Source organism: Papaver somniferum, chromosome 11 (genome assembly GCF_003573695.1).
Source record: "Papaver somniferum cultivar HN1 chromosome 11, ASM357369v1, whole genome shotgun sequence".
NCBI lineage: Eukaryota > Viridiplantae > Streptophyta > Magnoliopsida > Ranunculales > Papaveraceae > Papaver > Papaver somniferum.
In genome coordinates, this window is record NC_039368.1 from 46784484 (window position 1) to 46805176 (window position 20693).

At 34.1% G+C, this 20693-nt stretch overlaps 1 protein-coding gene and 1 long non-coding RNA gene across 16 annotated transcripts; both read left to right on the top strand.

The window, feature by feature from the left end:
- The first annotated feature begins 6855 nt into the window (after positions 1-6855).
- On the top strand, positions 6856-12097 carry LOC113320649. 15 transcript variants are annotated; one of them, XR_003346216.1, is made up of 8 exons: positions 6856-7441; positions 7674-7758; positions 8173-8568; positions 8704-8903; positions 8999-9150; positions 9267-9811; positions 9958-10061; positions 10727-12095. It is a non-coding gene; the product is annotated as an uncharacterized LOC113320649 (long non-coding RNA). The 15 variants fall into 15 exon arrangements; XR_003346218.1 differs by having other exon boundaries at positions 6857-7758; positions 8173-8309; positions 8431-8568; XR_003346219.1 differs by having other exon boundaries at positions 6857-7758; positions 8173-8289; positions 8431-8568.
- A 1959-nt stretch (positions 12098-14056) lies between these two features.
- Positions 14057-17615, top strand: LOC113321507. Its single transcript, XM_026569417.1, has 7 exons — positions 14057-14486; positions 14936-15148; positions 15254-15394; positions 16353-16472; positions 16590-16676; positions 16776-17215; positions 17353-17615. Coding segments are annotated over exons 1-7 (1377 nt in total). The 5' UTR covers positions 14057-14111; the 3' UTR covers positions 17354-17615.
- The last annotated feature ends 3078 nt before the right edge of the window (positions 17616-20693 follow it).

A 20693-nucleotide genomic window follows, 5' to 3' on the forward strand; every position in this document is an offset into this window, starting at 1 on the left:
CTTGTGCAACCCTAACCGAAACCGAAAAAAATAGTAGCAACTAATGTTTAATCCCTTTTTAGTGGGCTTTGGACGCTCTAGTCCACCCCTCCAAAGCCCGATACTCTATAGTCTAAATAATCCATGGTTCTACAATTTCATCCAAATCTCGGCCGAGTTCAAATTCTAAACAATTCCCCGATTTTCATATTTTCAATATACCATAACTAACCTTCCGGTGATTCCATATATAAACATAGGTTTTTTAATTGAGTTTATTTTGGATTTGAGATTTGAATTTATAAAGGATTCTGAAAGAGAGAGAAACTGAGAGAAATTTGGAGGCGATTAAACAGATAGAGAGAGATTTTAGAGGATTAAATAATTTCTGCAATAAATTTCAATTTCAGGTTAGTTTTCCATCTTTAGTTGCTTGTTCTCTTTTGGTTAGTCATTCGATTTCTTTCTGATTTTGAGTTTTTTAAATGCATGATATGAAAACGATCTGTTATATCTTATCGATTTATGATCTTGGCTTGACTTTTTTATTTCGTAGGTTTTGATTCTCGTGAAACGCTTTTGGTAACTATTTTTTTATATTTGTTTTTTGATGCATGGTATGAAATCGAACCGATATTTGATTGTATATTTTTGATTTATTAATCTATGTGTTCTAATAAGACTTTCAATTTTTGATCTTTGATTAAACGAGCGGTCGTAAAAGATTTCACCTAATTAGGATACTTTCCTTTCTGATTAGACGGCTCCACCAGAAACAAAAAGAATGAAGTTTACCTGGCTCTTAGGATAGTTTGCTAGAAATGCAAACTTAGGTACTTATAGACCAAGGATGTTTGGACACCAAGAATTTCCAAAACCGAAAATATTCTCAAGATATGCGATGAATAGCAAAATTCGGTTTTCCTAATTCCAATAAGTGCTTGTCCAAGATTCTGAAATATCTCAATAGAAAATCTCCAATTAGTAAATGCACATTACTAATTTTTATTCTCTAGAGGTATGCATTTAATTGCTGGTAATTAAAGCATATAAAACCAAAAACCTTAATTAAAAGATTCTCAATTTATTTTTGTACATGATCTCCTTGAGTACTAAGGAATATCTTTGAACAATAAAAGATACGAGTTATTGTACGTGTTCAAAGTATGTTGACATCTCTTCACTGTAAATCCTTATTCATATTTACATAGATTTACATTCTTGGAATTGGTTATACCACACTTCCAAACAAGTTTAGAATTGGTTCACATGTATTCCAAGATTACTATGTGATTGATCAAATATCAAATCACATACATGGGTTCAATCGGTTCTACCATTCACTAGGATAGGTTATACCCTAATATGGAAACACTTGTGATCGGTCACACAAGTTACCAGGACCGGTTACATCAGTTACCAAGATCGGTTACATCAATTACCAGGACCGATTACCATGTTCTCATGGTATTGCTTGTGATCGGTCTCACCAGTTACCAGGATCGGTTACACCAATTACCAGGACCAGTTACACCAATTACAAGGATCGATTACACAACACTCTATGATCGGTCACACCAATTACTAGGATCGTTCACACCAATTACAAATATCGATCATACCATCTCATGGTGATTACTTAGGATCAATTACACTAATTAATAAAAACTAGTCATACCAAATCATAAGTCATGCACTTATGATTAGTTGTACCAAGTTACATAACAAAGTTACGATCGGTTCTACCATCTCACACATATTGGTAATCCAAAGATTTGCAATGAATAACCGTACCAATAAGCCTAACGATTTCTCTTTCGATTCATAAAACAAGTTCATGAATTAATGTACTTCCTTTAAAAAAAATGTAAAACATTGTTTCATAGGATGAAATCTTCACCATAACCCATTCACATAATCATAACAGTATATTCAAGATTATGTCGATGTCATATCTACGAAGTTCAAAAGATAAGCGTTGTACTTTGTAGTATAATTCCCTAATACTATGATCATACAAATATGACCATGTCACATCTCTAGAGTATTATATAATGTGTTCAGTATATATAGCTTCGCAGTTATGTTTTTAATATAGCACGACTTGAAAGATACGTTAGGAATGAAACAGTTCAAGTCAATATTACTAACCTCAAAAGGAAGGATGATGTTGTTGTAGTTTGCTTCTTCTTTACATTCTTCAGGTCTTCGGAGTCATACATGTATGTCTCAACAATCCTAGACTTTCTAGTCTAACCTAAACGAAGTTGACTCTAGTTTACAATCAAGAGACTTTAGATGAGTTTTGACACACTAAAATATGACAACCAAACTTGACATACCAATGCTTGGTGAGTTCAACCGAGCTATGCTCTAACATAAATCACACACAAAATGGAGCCTGTTAACAACAGATTGTCACAAAATGTCTTTAGATCTAACAATAGTTCTAAAGATACCTTCGATACTTTGATCTAGTTTCAGTGACCCTTATGTCAGAAGAGAAGGCTCTTAAGAATAATCAAACTAGGTGCAATTAAAGTTTCAACAACCGTTAGTCAATCAAATCAATAATCGAAAACTAAAATAACAATGTAATTATCTAGTTTACCACCAATGGTACTCGTAGAGCTTCTTAACGAGTCATCGTAAGAGATTTCGCCTAATTAGGGTACTTTTCTATCCGGATAGACGGCTCCACCAGAAACAACACTAATGAAGTTTTCCTGGCTCTTAAGATAGTTTGCAAGAAATTTAAACTCAAGTATTTATAGACCAAGGTTGTTTGGACAACAAGGAAATTTCAAAACTGAAAATATTCTCAAGGTATGCATTAAAGTACCTAATTTCGGTTTTCCTATTTACAGTTAATGTCAAACAATATTTCTGAAATATCTCTTTGAAAATTTATATTATTAGTTTATTACATTAACTAATAATTCTTTTCCATGTGATATGCTTTAATTGCTGGTAATTAAGACATATACACTCGAAAATCATAATTAAATGCTTTTCAATATTTCGGTTTGGGATCACCTTGAGCATCAAAGAATATCTTTGAATAATTAATGATAAGAGTTATGCACATGTTCAAATAATGTCGACATCTAAAAGTTTCCTATCTTAGCAAACCCTAATTCCAAAATCACACACAATATAAAGAAATGTGTGAGTATTTGAAACTCGGTTTTGCTATTGGGACCAGTTATACCATGACTCTCAAACTAAGTTAGGACCGGTTATACCATGACTCCCAATATAGGTTGTGACCGGTTATATCATGCTTCCCAATATTAGTTAGGATCGGTTACACCATGTCACTAGATATAGGTTATGACCAGTTATACCATGCTTCCCAAAACTAGTTAGGATCGGTTATACCTTATCACAAAATGTAAGCTACGACCTGTTACACCTTGATACTCAACATAAGTTAAGATCAGTTCTACCTTGTCATCTTGCATTGGTTATCCAAATAATTTTCAATGAAGAACCAGACCAACAAACTCATGATTTTTCTTTCGATTATGAAACAAGTTCACACATCATAAACCAATGTAATAACATATAGTTTTATAGGATGAAATCACACCTATATATTACACATAATCAAGTAACTAAATACATAGATTATGTTGATGTCGTATTTACGAAGTTCATAATATAAGCGTTGTACTTTGTAATGCAATATAATTCCTTGGTACTTTGACCATAATGCTATGACCAAGTCTAATCACTAGAGTGTCGTAAATATAGCTTCACATGTTAAGTTTTCAATATAAAACAACTTGAAAGATACATGTTAGGAATGGAAACAAGTCAAGTTAGTATTACTAACCTCAAGTGGAAGGATGGTGTCTTCAGTGTAGTCGTTACTTCTTCACATTCTTCAGGTCTTCAGAGTAATACTTTTAAGTCTCAACATTCCTAGACTTTCTAGTCTAACCGAAACGAATTTGACTCTAGTAATTAATCAAGCGACTCTAGATGAGTTTTGATACTAAAATATGACAACCAAACTTGACATGCCAATGTTTGGTGGGTTCAACCGAACCATGCTCTAACACCGTTATTCATCTTTGCACCACTATTTTGCTACTTTATATTCATGGCATACCATTCCAATTATAAGTGATGAATCTCTGGGTATCTTATACCCTCGTGTAACTGCCCATTAAGTATTTAATAAAATTCATGCTTCAAGGAAAAAAATGACTATTCATGGTTTAACATATTTTTTTTTTATTTTTTTAATGGGACAAGAGCAAAAACTCCCAATTTCTTATATTGGTAAGAATGCTTACAAGAATCAAACACATCGTAATTGAAATACATAAACAAATACAAAATCTAAGTATTCTAAAATACAACTAAAATATTAAATCCATATAGTCCGTTGAGGAAATTGATGTTATTTGAGGGATAGTGTGAAGTTTTTGATTCCACCATTTGAATCGTTGTTCTTCATTGAAAACAAATTCATCTTATTCATTAAGATTTGATGCTCCTATAAAGAGGAGTAATATGCGTTGTATATCGAAGACACGATCATCTGGTAGCCATGAATCTTCACATGAATGTAGATTTACGTCAAGCCAATGTAATTCGCCATCGAAGATGTATTTGAAACAATTGCAACAACTGATAGAACCGCCTTGAAGGCTATATGAAATTATTTCTCAAACATATAATAAGAAATCAAGATAGGAGACATAAGCCATTTGATTGATTGATAAGAAAAACAAAAAGAACCTAATATTGTTAAAACGACAATTTATTTTATTGGATACTAAAACTAGGAAGACCAACCTTGGTTTTTCCGAAATATTTGAAAAAGTCGAATTAAATTCAGACAAGTCAAGATAAAAACGACAAAAATGGAAGTTTTTTTTCCATGTTTTCTGGAAGAGGAGAGGGGAAACAATATTCTTTTTCCTCAAATGAAGAATTTTTTTCTTCAATCTATCCACATTAAATGTGATTTAACATAAATTGTGTTTAGATTATGGTAGATTTCAAAATATATCCGTTGCGAAAGTTGTCAACGGAAATATCCTCCTCATTCTAGAGAAAATGATTCCACACCAATTTATTGCGCCGATGCCATTTTGCTTTTACACTGCATAATGTGTTATGCATCCTTTGTGGTGGTTTCTATAATGGCCATGCATTCAATTTTTGAAAATTGTGCCTAAAAGAATAAACTCCTTCGAATTTTTTGTAAAAACTCTAAATTTGATATTGTTGTTTGTACTTATTGTGTAGATCTCTTTAAAATCTTTCCAACTAGATAAAATTTGTAAAATTTCAAGACACGAATATTTAGAAATGTTATATTCTAGTTTGCTTACCAAAAAACAATTTAAAGAGATTACGAGAAAAAACTTCACAAAATCCAATACTTTTGTCAAATTGCATATTTGCCTTATGCTTCATTTTATAAAAAAAATGGCCATAAAAAGAACTCCCTACCTTCGGACCCTCCCGCCAGTTGGCCCAATTATTTTGATCAGTCATTGAGCCCCCAATTACACCACTGGTTTTCCCCTGCTTCAAAACAAAGAAACCTGTTTTGAGGCATACTCATTTTTTGTGAAGCATACTCATTCATTATACCATCTAGGGTGGGTTTATAAGGGGTGTCTAAAGGTAGTGCAATTACATATATATCCCTAAACAATTTGAATTACTAGAGTGTGTTATCCTCAAAAATCTAAAATTAAAAATCAAAATAAACTTTGAACTTAAACATCTAGGACTCCAATTCAATCAAGAAATTAATTAAACAAAGGAAACACGAATCGAAGTGAGCGATGTTGGAGTGCGAAATCCAAATCTCAATTGCTCTTAGATGTATTTTAGAATGTATGTGTAACAAACCCATCTTGTTTTTAATTGATTTTATTTTGTTTGATCGGTAGAATATGATTTCAAATATGAAATTAGTGTTTTCAGAAGATCAGTTTGGCTGATCTTGGAGTATCAATTTTGAGCCGAACGTAGTGTATGATTTAGAGAAACATTATGTTCGGCTAATGCGACTTCGCTAGATTTTGTTCGAATCAGCCGAACCTAAATTCGCCAGTTACAGAGTGAAGTTCGGCTGAAAATTTATCAGTCGAATTGTTTATATTCAATTTTTGATAGATTCAACTTATAAAAAGGAAATTAAACCATGTATAGAAGTTTACCACTGATTTGAGTCACAAATTTTGGTCACTTCTAATCACTAAAATCTCAAAAGTCAAAACCCAAGTTTTTTTTTTCACTTCTTCTTCTTCTTCTTCCTCTCAAAAATCCCAACTCCCTCACATAAATTTGATTTTTCTACTAATTTACCACTAATAATTTAATTTTTAATCAATCCTTAAAATCCATAACTAATCAAATCTAATCATAATCATTAACACTAATTATATAAGGATAGTTATGCCATTATCAAAAAGGATGGATAAGGGTGATGTTGTTTTTTATCTAGTTACCCTATTTTGACATTATTTAGTATGCCTAAAAAAAATCAGTATGCCTCAAGGTTTCAAATAATCCATTTTTCCCAATTATTGGGTATTCCTCTCTCTCTCTCTCTCTTCTCTGCTCCTCTTTTCTTCCCTTCTGAAAATCCTAGAAAAAATATCAAACTTCTAATGACGGCTCAGCTCGATTGTGAGTAAAGATTAGGACCGCTTGGAGGAAGGTAGATCAAGAGTAGGGGGTTTCGATCTAATAAACTGATGGAGTAACACAGATGATTTGAGGGGTTTTTTTCTCTTTGTTTTCTTTTATTTTTGCTTCTGATTTTTTTCTTAATCTATCTTTACTTCTGATTCGAATGAGTTTCATCTCTATAACTCTCTTTGTTGTTATTGGGATTTCTCTTCCTGATTTCTTGCTTCTATGATAATAGATCTGGGGTTATCTGGGATGAGAATGCTTGTTCTCACTAGTGGAAGCTGGATTTTTTAAGTCTGATTGGGATTTAGAATTAAGACTTTCCATGACTTTCTTTATATATCAGTCGTTTTAGAGGAAGACTGTTTTATGAGAAAAAGTAAATCAAGCTTCCATGGAAGACGTAATTATATGGGGCAGTTTAGTAAATGGACAGAGCTTCTAGAAGGTTTATATTAAGTCTGGCTAGGAAGCTAGTGTTTATGGTCCCGGTTTCCCAGATTTGGTTCCTTATCTTCTTGGTCTCCCTCTTCTATCACTTCTCTCTCATCAAAAATCTCGCAGCATCTGAGTTTTTACTCGAAATGAAAATGCAAATCCAAACCAAAACCTAAATGTTATTCTTTGCCTCAATCTTGGTCTCTCATCTTCTCTATTATTTTTTATACTCAAATTCATCGTTGAAACCCTAACTAACTCGAAATCATGTTTTCCTCTATGAAAATTTGCATCTGTCTACATCGACGGAAGATTTGAATCCACCAACTCCAGATGCAATCTGAAAATATTGATGGTAATAAAAGAACATGATTAAATGAAGACGTTTTCTGACCTTGTAGATCTAAATCAAGGCTTTTGGATTTAATTATTAAGCTACTGAAAAAGATGGTGAAGGAGGAGAAATTAGTAGAAATATAATCAATGGGTTTCTTTTTGTTGTTAATTTTGTTATGCAAATCCTAATTTTTCTGTTAAATTTTGTGTAGATTGTAACATTGTTCTGTGTTTTATTATCCGCTGTTTAGGGGTATTTATCTGGAAAGAGAATCCTAGAAACATCCAGTTTGGCTTGTGGTTGGATGAACAACTTCATGAGAAACAACTTCTAAGGTATACAAAATTAGTACTTCCTATGATTTTAATTTTTCAAGTTCTTTATTTTTAGATGTGTTTGCCTATGTATGGTTTAAATATGTGGATTCGGGCATTTTTGATTGATTTGAATTGTTGATGTTGTTAGTAGTCATCCAATTTTGGTACGGGTTCTCACCTTTTGAACCCATTTTTCAGTTATGGGATTTCATGAATGGATGAAAATTGTGTTGTTGTTGTTGTTGCTGTGGTGGTGCTTTTTGTTAGGTTGGTCATAGGTCCTTGTAGCATCTGTGCAATTTCTCTTAGTGTTGTTGATTATTGTGTCACTGTGTGTGACAATCTTATGTTTTATGTGCATTTTCCCAGAGAAAAAGTAAATATAACTTTAGAAAAACTTTGTTTAATGTTGGGTTTGCCTCTTAATTGAAGTGTTAATTGGCCATGTTATCATCTGTTATGGTATCCCGGAGTTGGTAAAATTTGGATCTTTTTGGCTGGAAGCAAAAGAATCATGCATCCTTGAGTGATGTATTATGCTGAAACGAAGTATGTATGGAGATATTGAGGTGGAGAATTCACTGGATTTTGTACAATAAGAATCTAATGAAAAATTTCAAATTTACAACGACTAGTTTCTTATTCTTTTTATTTTCTATCTATTTATGTGTTGATATGCATCACGATTAGCACATCTGCTGGCTTAGGACAGATTCTGACACGGATCTTTTATCATAAAGTCATTGGAGTTACGACCGTCTTTCTGTTCTTAGAAGGAAATATTGAACTTAACTTCCAACAGTTTCTACCATCCTGGAGTTTATTTATGTGAGTTCATATCCTTTGCACCTTTACCGGTCATATCAATCTTATGTTTAGTGATTTTTTTATGCATATACTGCATTTTGAGTACAGTGGGTTGGAGTTTTAGGTTCATTACTTGTTGTTTATTGGGTTTTGCAGCGCTTATGACTGAAGAGTTTTGGAGGTAAATTTATCCAAAGTTAAGGAAAGAAGCCGTAGTTTAGTCTTGGAGTTGCTAAACTAAAGATTAGGTTGGTATCTTTGAAGAAACTAAGATTCCCCATCAAAGCAATGAATTTATTCTTGAACTTCTCCGCGATGTCCATTTTAATTTTGAAAGGTTCATTAGTGACCTTAAGGTTTGCAACTTCAATCCTACACTCTCAAAGTTTTTTTTTTCTTTCTTAATATGGTTAGTGCAGTTATAGATGATTTTTTTTTACCATTTTTTTAGCTCACCATTTTGGGTAAGGCTCAGCTTGGGTTGGCTAATAGTTACATCAGAGCTATGGTGAAGTTCAGCGTCAACCGGGTTGATATCATGGTTATTCAAGTTATCTCCATCCTTGATATTCTTGTTAAAGATGTCAACTCCATGAGAATCAGGTGTGTTGTTGAAGCATGCTCATGCATGATGTATATATTTCTATCTCTGAATTTCGTATCATGTGTCCAGTTAATCTAGTGACAATCTAGTGACACTGAGCGGCTAAAATGTGCAGGTTTAGTCAATTTTAAATGGGGATACAAGCTCTTATATTTCTTAGTGAAAATCATATGTTGGTTCTTTATAAATTGATCGGCTCGAAGATTGTTTGTTTTCTCCTTTCTTCAGAGAGTGGTACTCATAGCACTTACCTGAACTATTGTTACTTTCTGTCAGTTGTATCAACACTATTGTTAGACCCCTTTATCTTCTGAACTGCTTATACTCGTGGCATTTCCATGGCAACTTTTTAACTTGCCATGGTGGGTATTCGTCTACCCATAAATATATTCTACTTTGAGTTGGGATTCTATGTCTGTTTATACTACATTTACTTGTTTGTTCAATAGTTAATATATGATATTGCGTATTGTTTGGATTTTTTTCCCCTGTTCTAGATTTCAATTTCAAGCCTGTCAGGATTACGATATCTTAGGCACCTGCATCTGGAAAAGGAGCACAGTGCGAACTGTTGGTACTTGTGGAACTTCCCTGAAGTGACCGCGAATTTTGATATCGAATGAAGAGGAATCTGTAGTATCAACTGTTCAACCTGCTATGGTGGGTATGCGTCTTCCCATATATATATTCTACTTTGAGTCGGGCTTCTATGTTTATTTGTACTGCATTTACTTGCTTGTTCAAGAGTGGCGTATTGATTGCAATTGTCATTTGAGATTTGAGCAAGTTATTTGTTGTTGATCCAGGATGTTGATTCGCCCTATCCAAGATTTCAAGTTCAAACATGTTAGTATTATGATATCTTGCGCACCTGCATCCGGAGAAGGAGCACAACGCGAGAACTCAGAAAGTAAGTTTCAATTTTAAAACTCTTCCATGATGTATAATAAACCAATATTTGAGATTATTTTGTTAACAGAGCTAGTCCTTATGATTTATACTTCCATTAGCCATATGTATAATAAAGCAATGTACACCAAAGTTTAACTCGAAATGCGATTTAGAATGATGATTGATATTGAGTCAAAGGATACGCCGATACATTGGCACGGTAACTAAAGTGTGAGGTTCCTGGGATAGTAATATTATACTTAAACGTTCCTTGAATCTGTGTAGATCTATTTTTTGTTCTTGATGTCAATGTACAAAGGATTATAATGAGACCATTTAAGCTATATCACTTCCTGTTGTTTTCTTTCCTTGGGTGTATAATATAGTAAAGTGCATCATTATTAAACGTATCTATATTCCTTTTGATGACCATTCAAGTTGATCATAATCATGTCTAGATTAGGAAATTTAATTTTTGTTGTTAGTTTAGTTTCTCTTCACAAGGTATCTTTCCTCCGGCTGGTTCATTCGAATATGTTTTAGTTTACTTTGGGAGTTGTTATTTGTATGCTGCCAATTATTATGGTCACCTGTACTGTTTATTTATGGATATGTTGTTGTTTTGGACTCGAGGATTTGTGTAAATGCTGAGATTGATTTGTTTATTGCTGTCTTTCATGTGAGGTATACATGTAATGGTTATGGAGTGAGACGACAACTTGAATGTTGAGTGACATCTTTCATACAAACAGGGGCTGAGCATCGGACGGATGGACATAATTAGAGCTAATTTCTAAGTAAATGAAGTCATGGATGGTGAAGTATTGCCTTCTTAGTGTTGAAGCTATCTGGTTGTCAATCTTGTATTAGGAATATAAAGTTAAGCATTTGAAGTTTTGAGATTTGGAAAAGTATTCTAAATAGTCAAAGTTATAAACTGTTAGCAATTTTTAATAAAATTCAGTTTTAAAGTCACTATTAATTTAGCAATTTAGTTTTTTTGATCAATAAAGTTTTGAGTTGATATTATTTTAATTGTGATTCAGCTGAATCAGCTTTGGATTCAGCTAAATCAATTTAACTTCTGTTTATAAAATAAGTTCAACAAAAACGTCTGTTTTTGTCAGTGTTTGCAATGTACTGTTCGAAAAAGACGTTTTTTGGAAAATTTACTCCTCCCCGAAGCAGTCTTTTGAGATATCAGACTACAATATTAGGGCTCGCGGAAACAGTCACTTTTAGCGATTATAAGTGTGTTTCTGGCAGACTATTTTTTATATTTTCCACTTGTCTGTTTATTTTAGATGCTTCCATGGGTGTTGATGTAACCTTTTCTGGTGATTTGGCTTAATGTTGTGTCTTATTGTGGCTAAAATGTATCCGATCTGCCTGTTTCTCTTCTGATTTCTTTTGAGTTTCTGATGATTAATCTGTTCTTCTCTTGATGTCTAACTTCTTGCAGTTATCTCATTGAATTTCCTCTTCTTTCCTCTCTCTTCTAATGTCTATTTCTTTTCAGGGTCTCTTTCATGATTATCAATGTATCTCTGTGGTTAATTCCAAATTCTGTTTTTTCTCTTTTCTGGTGGCTTTCATCTATTGGTTCAATGAGCTTGAGAAGCTTGGTATGTGTTAGTTGTTAGATCGAAGATTTACAGTACTACTCTTTTCTTCTAGTTTCATTGGTTTTCTTATTTAATCTTTTCCTTCCTAGTGTTCTTGGCATGGTTGATTGACCGGTTTCTCTTTAGTCTGATTGGTTTCTTCTTGCCTAGATTAGGTTCCTCACTCTTTTTTTATAGGTCTGTTTTTGTTCAAAACCCTTTTAAGGAATATTTTTGTAACTTTCCTTTTGCTCTTGTTTTTGGCTTTCAAAAATATTATCCTGTTTCTATTGGTTCGGCTGATGTGAATCTTTTGTTCCTCCTATGTTTCTGTTCTTTCCCCTTTATTCTTCTATTTTGTTTGTTATGACGTCTTGATTCCGTTTAATTTCAAAATTGCTCTCCTGTTGTTTTGTTCTATTTAGTTGTTATCTTCAAAAATCCTTTATTCTTGTTTCTCTGCAGTTTTTAGGGATCCTAGTTTCGAATCAGTTGTGTTTTTTCTAATGCATTAGGTTTTATTTAAGATTTTTATTTTGGTTTCTTTCGGCTTTGTGTATCTTGTATATGTATTGGGTATATCTTTTGTGTCTTTCTATCTTCTCTTTTCCTTTCTTTGTCTTCTTGTTTAGCTCTTTAGGCCCTTGTAGATTATCTAAAGTAGTCTGCCTTAACCCCTTCGATAGTCTGTGTCAAATATGAAGAGTAATCATCAATTCGAAACCACTGCTCCTCTGATTGAACCAACCCCCAGGTAAGTCCACTTAACTTAATATCTGATTAATTTCACCTCTCTCATTCAGTTTTCTAATTTGCATTTTGAATCCCCTTTCTTCAAAGAAGAATCTGTGTCTCTTAATTTCCTTTGTAGTTGCTGTTGTGTTCAGGTTTAAAGATTCTTCTAGTTGGGTAACTCTTTTCGAGCTCAAGTCAAGGGACAGGCCATAGTCGTAGTTGGTTTGGGTTGGCTATTAAGGGGCCTATTTCTCCTTTCTCTGCTTTTGTTTTTTCCTTGATAATTACAGGTTCCTTTTTTGTTTCTTGATGACAACATTTCAAGTTCACTAGCATGAATCGATAATGAACATTAGGATTATAATATTTTACCTGTGATGAGTTCGTTCTAAAAATCTAATTAGCTTAGTAGTCGCGGTGATTTAATCTGTGTAATTCTCAGGCCTTTGCTCCAAGTCTCTTGGATCGTTTTAGTGAAATATAATTAGGATAATTTATGTTGCTATTGATGTTAGTTATATTCACTAGTTATTCCATGTTTTTGAGCTTCTCCTTTAATATGTATTTTTTCATTCGTACAGTTACTGTGTATTTTACACTACATTTGTGCTTCTTCTTGGTATAGGAAAATGAAAGCTCCTGTGAGACAACATGATGCTGAAATCAATACTGGCTATGTTCTTCTTGGTTGTATTTTTCCGAAGATACATCTCTCATCATCAAAGTCTTCGATTGTTAAGGCTATACCGTCATCCTCAATCATTAAGAAGAGATCTCTTTCCTGTGCAGGCCGCCGTGACACTTTTATCAGACTTGCTTGTGATAGAAGGGCTCAGGAATACATCTTGATAGTTTTATCACATCTTCACAACTCGTTTGTGGATCCTTACATATTGCCAGTATTAGAAGACTGGGTAACGATGGAGAACGAATGTTGTTGAAGAATTACAACTGGTTTGGTTATCTTTGTATGATTGGTCTTAGGATCTCCTCTAGGACTTATCGCGTTGTGCTCTTTTCCTTCGTCAAGGTTTTATCCCTTTGGTTATGGGTTTTTCTTGTCAAGGTTTTTAACAAGGCAACATATGCGTGTCCAACACCTTTCGGTAGATTTATCATTTACCTCCATTTGTTTGTCGCTTATTTTTATGTAATTCATTTAATTTCTGTCTTTTATTTTCATGTAATTCTTAACTTCGATTGTAATGCTGGCTCATTTGAGTCCTAATTCTTAATGAAATACCTAATTTACAAAAAAAAAAAAAAGAAACAAACAAAAAAAAAAAGTTTCAAAACAAAATAAACTGTTTCCCCCTGCTATTATAGCATGCCGATATTCATTTGGATCATCCCAGTTACAGGATCCAAACGTTCCATAAACAAAATTTTCTTGAGCCCCCCACACTGGTTTATGGCAAGAATCAAAAGAAATCTTTTTTAACCACATCAAACGAGTATATAAAAAGAATCTTAATTGGTACCAAAATAATTTCAACCATTTATTACATTACCTATACACCAACCTATAACGGCTAGCAAGCAATAACAATTAATTAAATACCAAATGTCATATCTTAATTGGTAGCCATCTTCTTTCCGACACGTTTTTCCCTCTTATTTGATCTCTTTTCAAACAAGAACCGTACAGATTTATTTTTTTAAAATACATAAGAAAACAAAAATCTTCCTTCCATCGAAACCCTGTAATACCGCCCATTTCTTCTCTCGCCATGGGAGAAGAAGATAGAGGAAGCTATAGCGGAGCTTACGCGGCACCACCATTAGTTTCACTATCCTCATTTTTCTCACCTTCTTCTACTTGTTATTCTTCACGCCAATTATCGAGCAATTTCAGTGAACCGAATCGTCCGATTCGTTCAGCTAGAAGACTCTCATGGATAAATTTACAAGGTCGACTTGTTAATGCAGAAGAATCAAGTTCTTCTAAAGCCATTGGAGGTTCATTGAGTAAAGAAGAAGGCTTAGCTTGGGATCTATTTAGTCCCATTCATAGAATTTTAATTGTTGCCGTTGTCGCAGTTGCTGCTGCGGATTTAAAGAAATCTCGCCAGATTTGGAAGCTTAAAAAAGCCATCGATCTTTGGGTTAGTATAAATCATCCTGTTTATAATTTGTTTTTGGTTTAATTTTTTTTTTTGTTTTTGTTTAGGTATTGATTTTTTAAATTAGGGTTTATGGAAATGAAATTCTCGTTTAGTAAAGGACCAATTGATTTTATAATTACACATACTTGAAACCTGTTTGAGCAGCCATTACAACATTGTTGTTTCTTTGCTGCAAATACAGATCCTAATTGCTCATCTGCAGTTGATGTTTTCTTTGTGAATACGGCTTTTTAATCTGGGTTTCTTATAAAATTCTATTTACACCAGAGTATTTGTACGACCACCCCCTCTTTTGATCTTCATTGCATGATGATTTTCATCTCTACAAATTTTCCTCATTTGACATCTTTTAATTCCATGTCCAATCAGTGGTATTTTTTTTAAGTGTTTGGGATGAAGCTGAATTTTATGTTTTCTTTCACTTGCAGGATCAGGTGTTGCTAAGCATGCAGGAGAAGCTGGATAATCTTTGTGTGCAGGTGATTAAAACGAAGGACCAGGGTGACATTGAGGAAGATGTTTCACTCACAAAAATTGAAGAAATTCCATTCAATAAGGACATAAAACTGGAACAAAGCATTATTCCTGTTTGCGGATGTCGTCCTTGTGGTCATCATCAGGATTTCTCGAATGGGTTGATGGTAAAGAAATTATTTGTGGAAACTGCTTAATGTTGTGATATGAAATTATGATTGTTAGGTGATCTAACTGTTTGTGTGTTTCATTTGATTATAATATGTTTATAGAAAGACTTTGGTGAGAAACCAATTGGTGGAGATGAAATGTTCAAGTTCAAACCAGTCATAAGTGGGGTGGAGCAAGAGGAACGCCGCATGTCTGATCTATCTGATTGGGGTTCGAGTCTCACATCTGCTGCAGATATCCAGGTAAGAAAAGTCTTCCACGATTGTTTAGCGTTTGAGTTTTCTTACTGGAGTTCTATTTCTTAGGTATGTAGAGAATGGTCTAAGGGGAAGTTTAGGCTGCAATAGACCATTAGCTTGTGGTGTCCTGTTGCAAATTCTTAATTGACTTTAGTCTTGACTCTTTCCTATTTTTCATATATGCTCACTTTCAATCACTTCTTGTTTGTTAATTTAATATACTCGTCTTCTACTTCTGCATGTTCGACTTTATTATGTCTCAATGAGCACAATTTATTCCTATACTGACCAACATGTGCATAAGAACTTGAGAAGTTGTGATGTTCATCCACAACCAGATAATAGATTCAGTTATAAATGGTGCTGTTATCGGATATGATTCTTACAGTATAGCAAACTATTGTCACACATGATATTAGACAAAAAAAAAAGTAACGATAACATAGATCTTGCTGATATTTACCTAGTTCAACGCTAAGATTTAGGGCTATGTTTAACGACCAGATCTTGTTTTGACAGAGATTTTCTTTAACTTGACTCCACCTTATTCAACATGGACTATAGGCAACATGTTGTTAAGATTAAGAATCTACATCTCATCTTCAGGATGATTAATGCAATTGAGAAGCAGAGTTGCATGGGAAGTGTGTCATACCACAACTTTTATAAGAAATGAGGGTTATTTATTACATAGTACCTTTCAACATTTGCTTGCATTGATCTAATGTTTTACTACCAAGGTTGTGAGCACAGTAGACTACTGAATGTTACCTCATCCAGGTATTGCTTGGAAATAATCTGTATGTTGATTAATAAAGAAAAAGTATGCTGTTTTACTGAATCTTACCTCACCCCGGTATTCCTTGGAAATAATCTGTATGTTGATTAATAAAGAAAAAGTATGTTGTTTTACAAACTCGGAAACCTGTGTTTATAACGAAAATTGTTAAATGTTTTACAGCTTAGTTCGCTAGCATTAGAGCAAGATATCTATAATCTTCAAAGAGAATGCGAAGAAAAAGACACAACCATAAAGGAGTTAGCATCTATAGCTAATGCAGTTGATGCTACTGGTTCAAAGGTACCTTCTTCCTTCAAATGTTCAATAACAAGAACACAATTTTCAGTTGAAAGAGTGTTGTTGAAGATATATGGCCCATTGCTTAATAAGATCATTCTTCTATCTCCTCTGTAACAGAGAATCTCAGAGTTGGAAGATGTCATACGAAGGAAAAACTTAATAATTTCAAAGCTGAAGAAGGATATGGCCGTTCTAGAGCAGCAGGTACTCATCTCTCACCAAATTTTCTCTATTTTCTATTTGAGAAATGAAAATCTTTCGGATCATCAGTATCCTAATGAATAAAATTAAAATGTCTTCTAGGTTGTTCACCTTACCAGACTTCGAAGACCTTCTTCCTCTGCATTAACATTGAAAGTTAGTCAGCTACCAGTAATGGCAGATAATCTCCTATACGACATGAGCTCTTCTAGTCCATCTTCATCAGATTCTGATACCCCTGTTGAGAATCCACCACGGCCTTCAGTTTCTCATGAACGAAGTGAAATTACTCCTCCAATTTGTCGAAATGTTCCTGTGCAGACAGATACTCAAACACCTTCTTCAGCAAAACCATATTTATCTTTAACGAAGTCAACTAATAAGTCTCCAAAGCTTCAATCTGTTAGCCCTCTCACTGAGAATTCTATGAATCAGAGATCCGATTCTGAATTGTTGGTTAGTAATGAAATGCGAACGAGTGGGGATCATAAAAGGAATAGGAGACGTTTTCAGCAACCTGGTTCAGCAAAGAGATGGGTTTAGTAAGTGACTTAATATATGATCATTTCCTTTAGCAAGAGTTGGGTTTAGTATTTGCTCAAATTCATGAGCAAATACTGTAGGTTGGCAGTAAAGAGTTATCATTTTCTATAACTTATTGTCTTGTTTTTGTTCTCAGGGTTAACAGAAAGTTAATTTATAGGGTATAAATGAGCAGTATGAGTCCAAGACTATAGGCGGAGAGACGATAATCAACCAAGAGTATTATCGGCTACTTGCACTTTTGAAAGCCTCTCGGAGAAAGCTTCGTGACGTTGTGTTATTTGTAGCCTTTAATCAGGACAACGATCAAGCTGTAAAAGAGGAAGAAAAATGTAGAGGAACCCTCTCAATGATGTAATTCCTTCATAAATGTTTACCTATATAAATTTATTTCAGTAATTTTCTTCTTGGTACAAGTTGAGTTCAGTGCCGATGACCTCTTACCATGCTATCAGTTCAATGATATATGACTTGCTGGCATTTTCCTGTTACATGATCCTTCCGTTTACCAGTGAGTCGTACAACTTCTTAGATTCACTACCATCAAGTGTTGGATTTTGAGCTTAAAATCCTGAACTAACATTGTAGTAGCTAAAAATCTAACTACCCATCTCAGACCATTACCATGATGTGAACATCAAACTCGAACAATCATACACATAACAGCAAATAAAGAGCAACATCACACAAAAGTTTACCTGGTTCCCAAGTTTATGTGGTTCCCGTATGATTACCTACATTCACGGGAGAAAATACTCGTTCTTATTAAGTAAAAATGGGTTGCACATATTATTATTTTTGATGGTACAGGGCAAATTTTATTGAAAAAGTAGTGATAAAGTAACCCAAAATAAATTACATGGACCTGTGTATAACGACATCCCAATTACAAATAAGAGAGATAAAACCTTCAAAAATATATGTACGTAAAGTCCAATTGGATAACAATGACTTGACCTCCATCATAATCTGATTAGTAGATCTACTCAATTTATGATAATATCTACTGTTTCTTTCCTTCCACATACTCCACCAAATACCAAATGGCAAATACCCCACGATCTTTTAAGACTTTTCTTAGCTTTCTTGTTCTTCCACTTCCAAAATTTTTTTCTAATGTTACTTGCAAAAATCCAACTAATTCCAAAACTATTCATAAAATACGACCATACCTCAAAAGTTATTTTGTAATGTAGAAATAAGTGAGCATTAATTTACTCATGCACACCACACAACAAACAATTTGCATTCTGTACCATTCATGCATTATACAATTGATCCAAAATGGGGGCTCCATTACAACATGATGTCCAAACAAAAAACGATACTTTCAGGAGTACTTTTGGATTCCAAAGTTGCTTATCTGGAGACGATATAAAACCTTTTGTTTCAAGAGCCGAGTATGCAGAAGCAACGGAAAATCCTTTCCCATTGTCATACCTCCACTGTCTATCATCTTTAGCAGTTATATCAAGAGTGGAATTAGGGTCGCCTATCACCTTTAATAACTGAATTACCTCCTGCACTTCTGATTCATTCAAAGCTCTGACAAACTGCAAATTCCATGCTCCTTGTTCAGAAACCATCTCATGCACATTGAGTTTTTACCTTTTGAAATTCTAAATAACGAAGGAAACCACCCTTAAAGTTTTCACCTATCCATATATCATCCCAAAAATATACACCAGCACCATCCTTTAAAATAAAAGAAGTACCAGATTTGACGAAGTCTCTAGCTTTAAGAATACTCATCCAAAGACTTTGACCAATAGTTCTTTTAGAATGATTAGGAAATAACGCTTCATGTACTCCACCAACTTTTCGCGCTATTATTCATCTCCGCAAGGCATACTTCTCACTTTCATATCGCCAAATCCATTTCGCATGAAGAGCCTTATTGACAAGCTACAAATTCTTTCCCCGCACCACCTCTAGATTTTGGTAAGTTTGCTTTAGACCACGGGACCCAACTCCTTTTCCTAACTGTTGAATTCGAGCCCCACAGAAAATTCCGCGTAACCTATCAAGTTCCTACAGTGCTTGGAATTTGAAACATGGTCATATAATACACCAGAAGACTAGATTTTTTTTTTTTGCTCAATCACCTATTTTTATTAATAATTGAAAAGCCAAAGGATTACAATGTAAGAGTCAAAATAAAACAACCAAATGACAAACAAAATTACAGGGAATTAGACAGAATTACAACTACACAAATCTGAATCTCTGACATTTCAATGCGCTTTAAGAAATTTGGTCTTCCACTATGAATGATTCTTACTCCAGCTCCCAAATCAGCACCTTTTTTAGCCAATGTATCCGCTGAGAAATTTATTTCACGAAAGCATGCTGAAAGATGATACACTCCAAGTTGCTTTTTGCATTTAACCATCTGGCTTTGAAAACCCAAGGAATGTTGCCACTGCAAAAATCTCATATGACTGTTTTGGAGTCTAATCTGATAATTATTTTCTTAGCAACCAAAGTAAAAGCCCACTCCAAAGCACATATAACTGCAAGCACTTCAGCTATGGAATTGGTAGAAATTCCAATTCTACCTGAAATTGCACCTACTACCTGACAGATATGATCTCTGACAATTATACCAAAACCTGCAGTTCCTGGATTTCCAAAAGAGGATCCATCACAATAAAACAACATATACCCTTCTTCAGGAGCTTCCCAAAAACATTCCTTGATGCAGCTAAACTTAGTTTGTTTGATCCCCATTTTAAAAAATTCAATGATGTTCTGATCATATGCTTTCCCCCATTTGGTGCTCTTCATTCTGTAGACTCCTTCATGCACAGTTGGCCATATCTTTCTTTTAAATTCAGTGAGTTGAGGCAGCTTGTCTTCAAAAAATACTTTGTTTTTTTTTGAAACCATAGCTCCTTCATTATTGCACAAGAAGCTTTCATCCATATTTCTTGAATTAGAGTCTTTGCTGAGCAGCTTTGCATACATCACTAAAGGATTTTGGCTTGAAAAATCCAAAGAAACAGTATATCCAAGACCAAATGTTTAAACTGAAGTTACACTGCCAGAGAGTGTGTTCCATGTTGTCTTGTACTGACTTGCAAATACAGCATCTAGAAACCATTTCAAACCCATTGTTTCTCATATCTTCGTCATCCACATAGAGTTTATGCTGAAGTTTCCATATATTACTGTTAGGGTGAAGAAAAGGTTTCCAAATAAAAGAAGGCCAACTCACCTTTAGTTCTCTTAACCTGATTTTTTCAACAGCAGCAGAAGTTGAAAATTTACCCTTTAAATCACCACTCCATTCTCTAAAATATTCTTCTCCACTGACTTCAGGCAGAGTTATAAGAGCAAAATAGTCTTGAAGTTCTTCAGGAATGCACCAAACTTTCCCATGAAGCAGTTACTTGATTTATATATCAATATTGTCCTTAACAAAATCAGTTAGACCAATGTCATTTATGATCGGGGTTTCTCCAATCCAAGTATCAA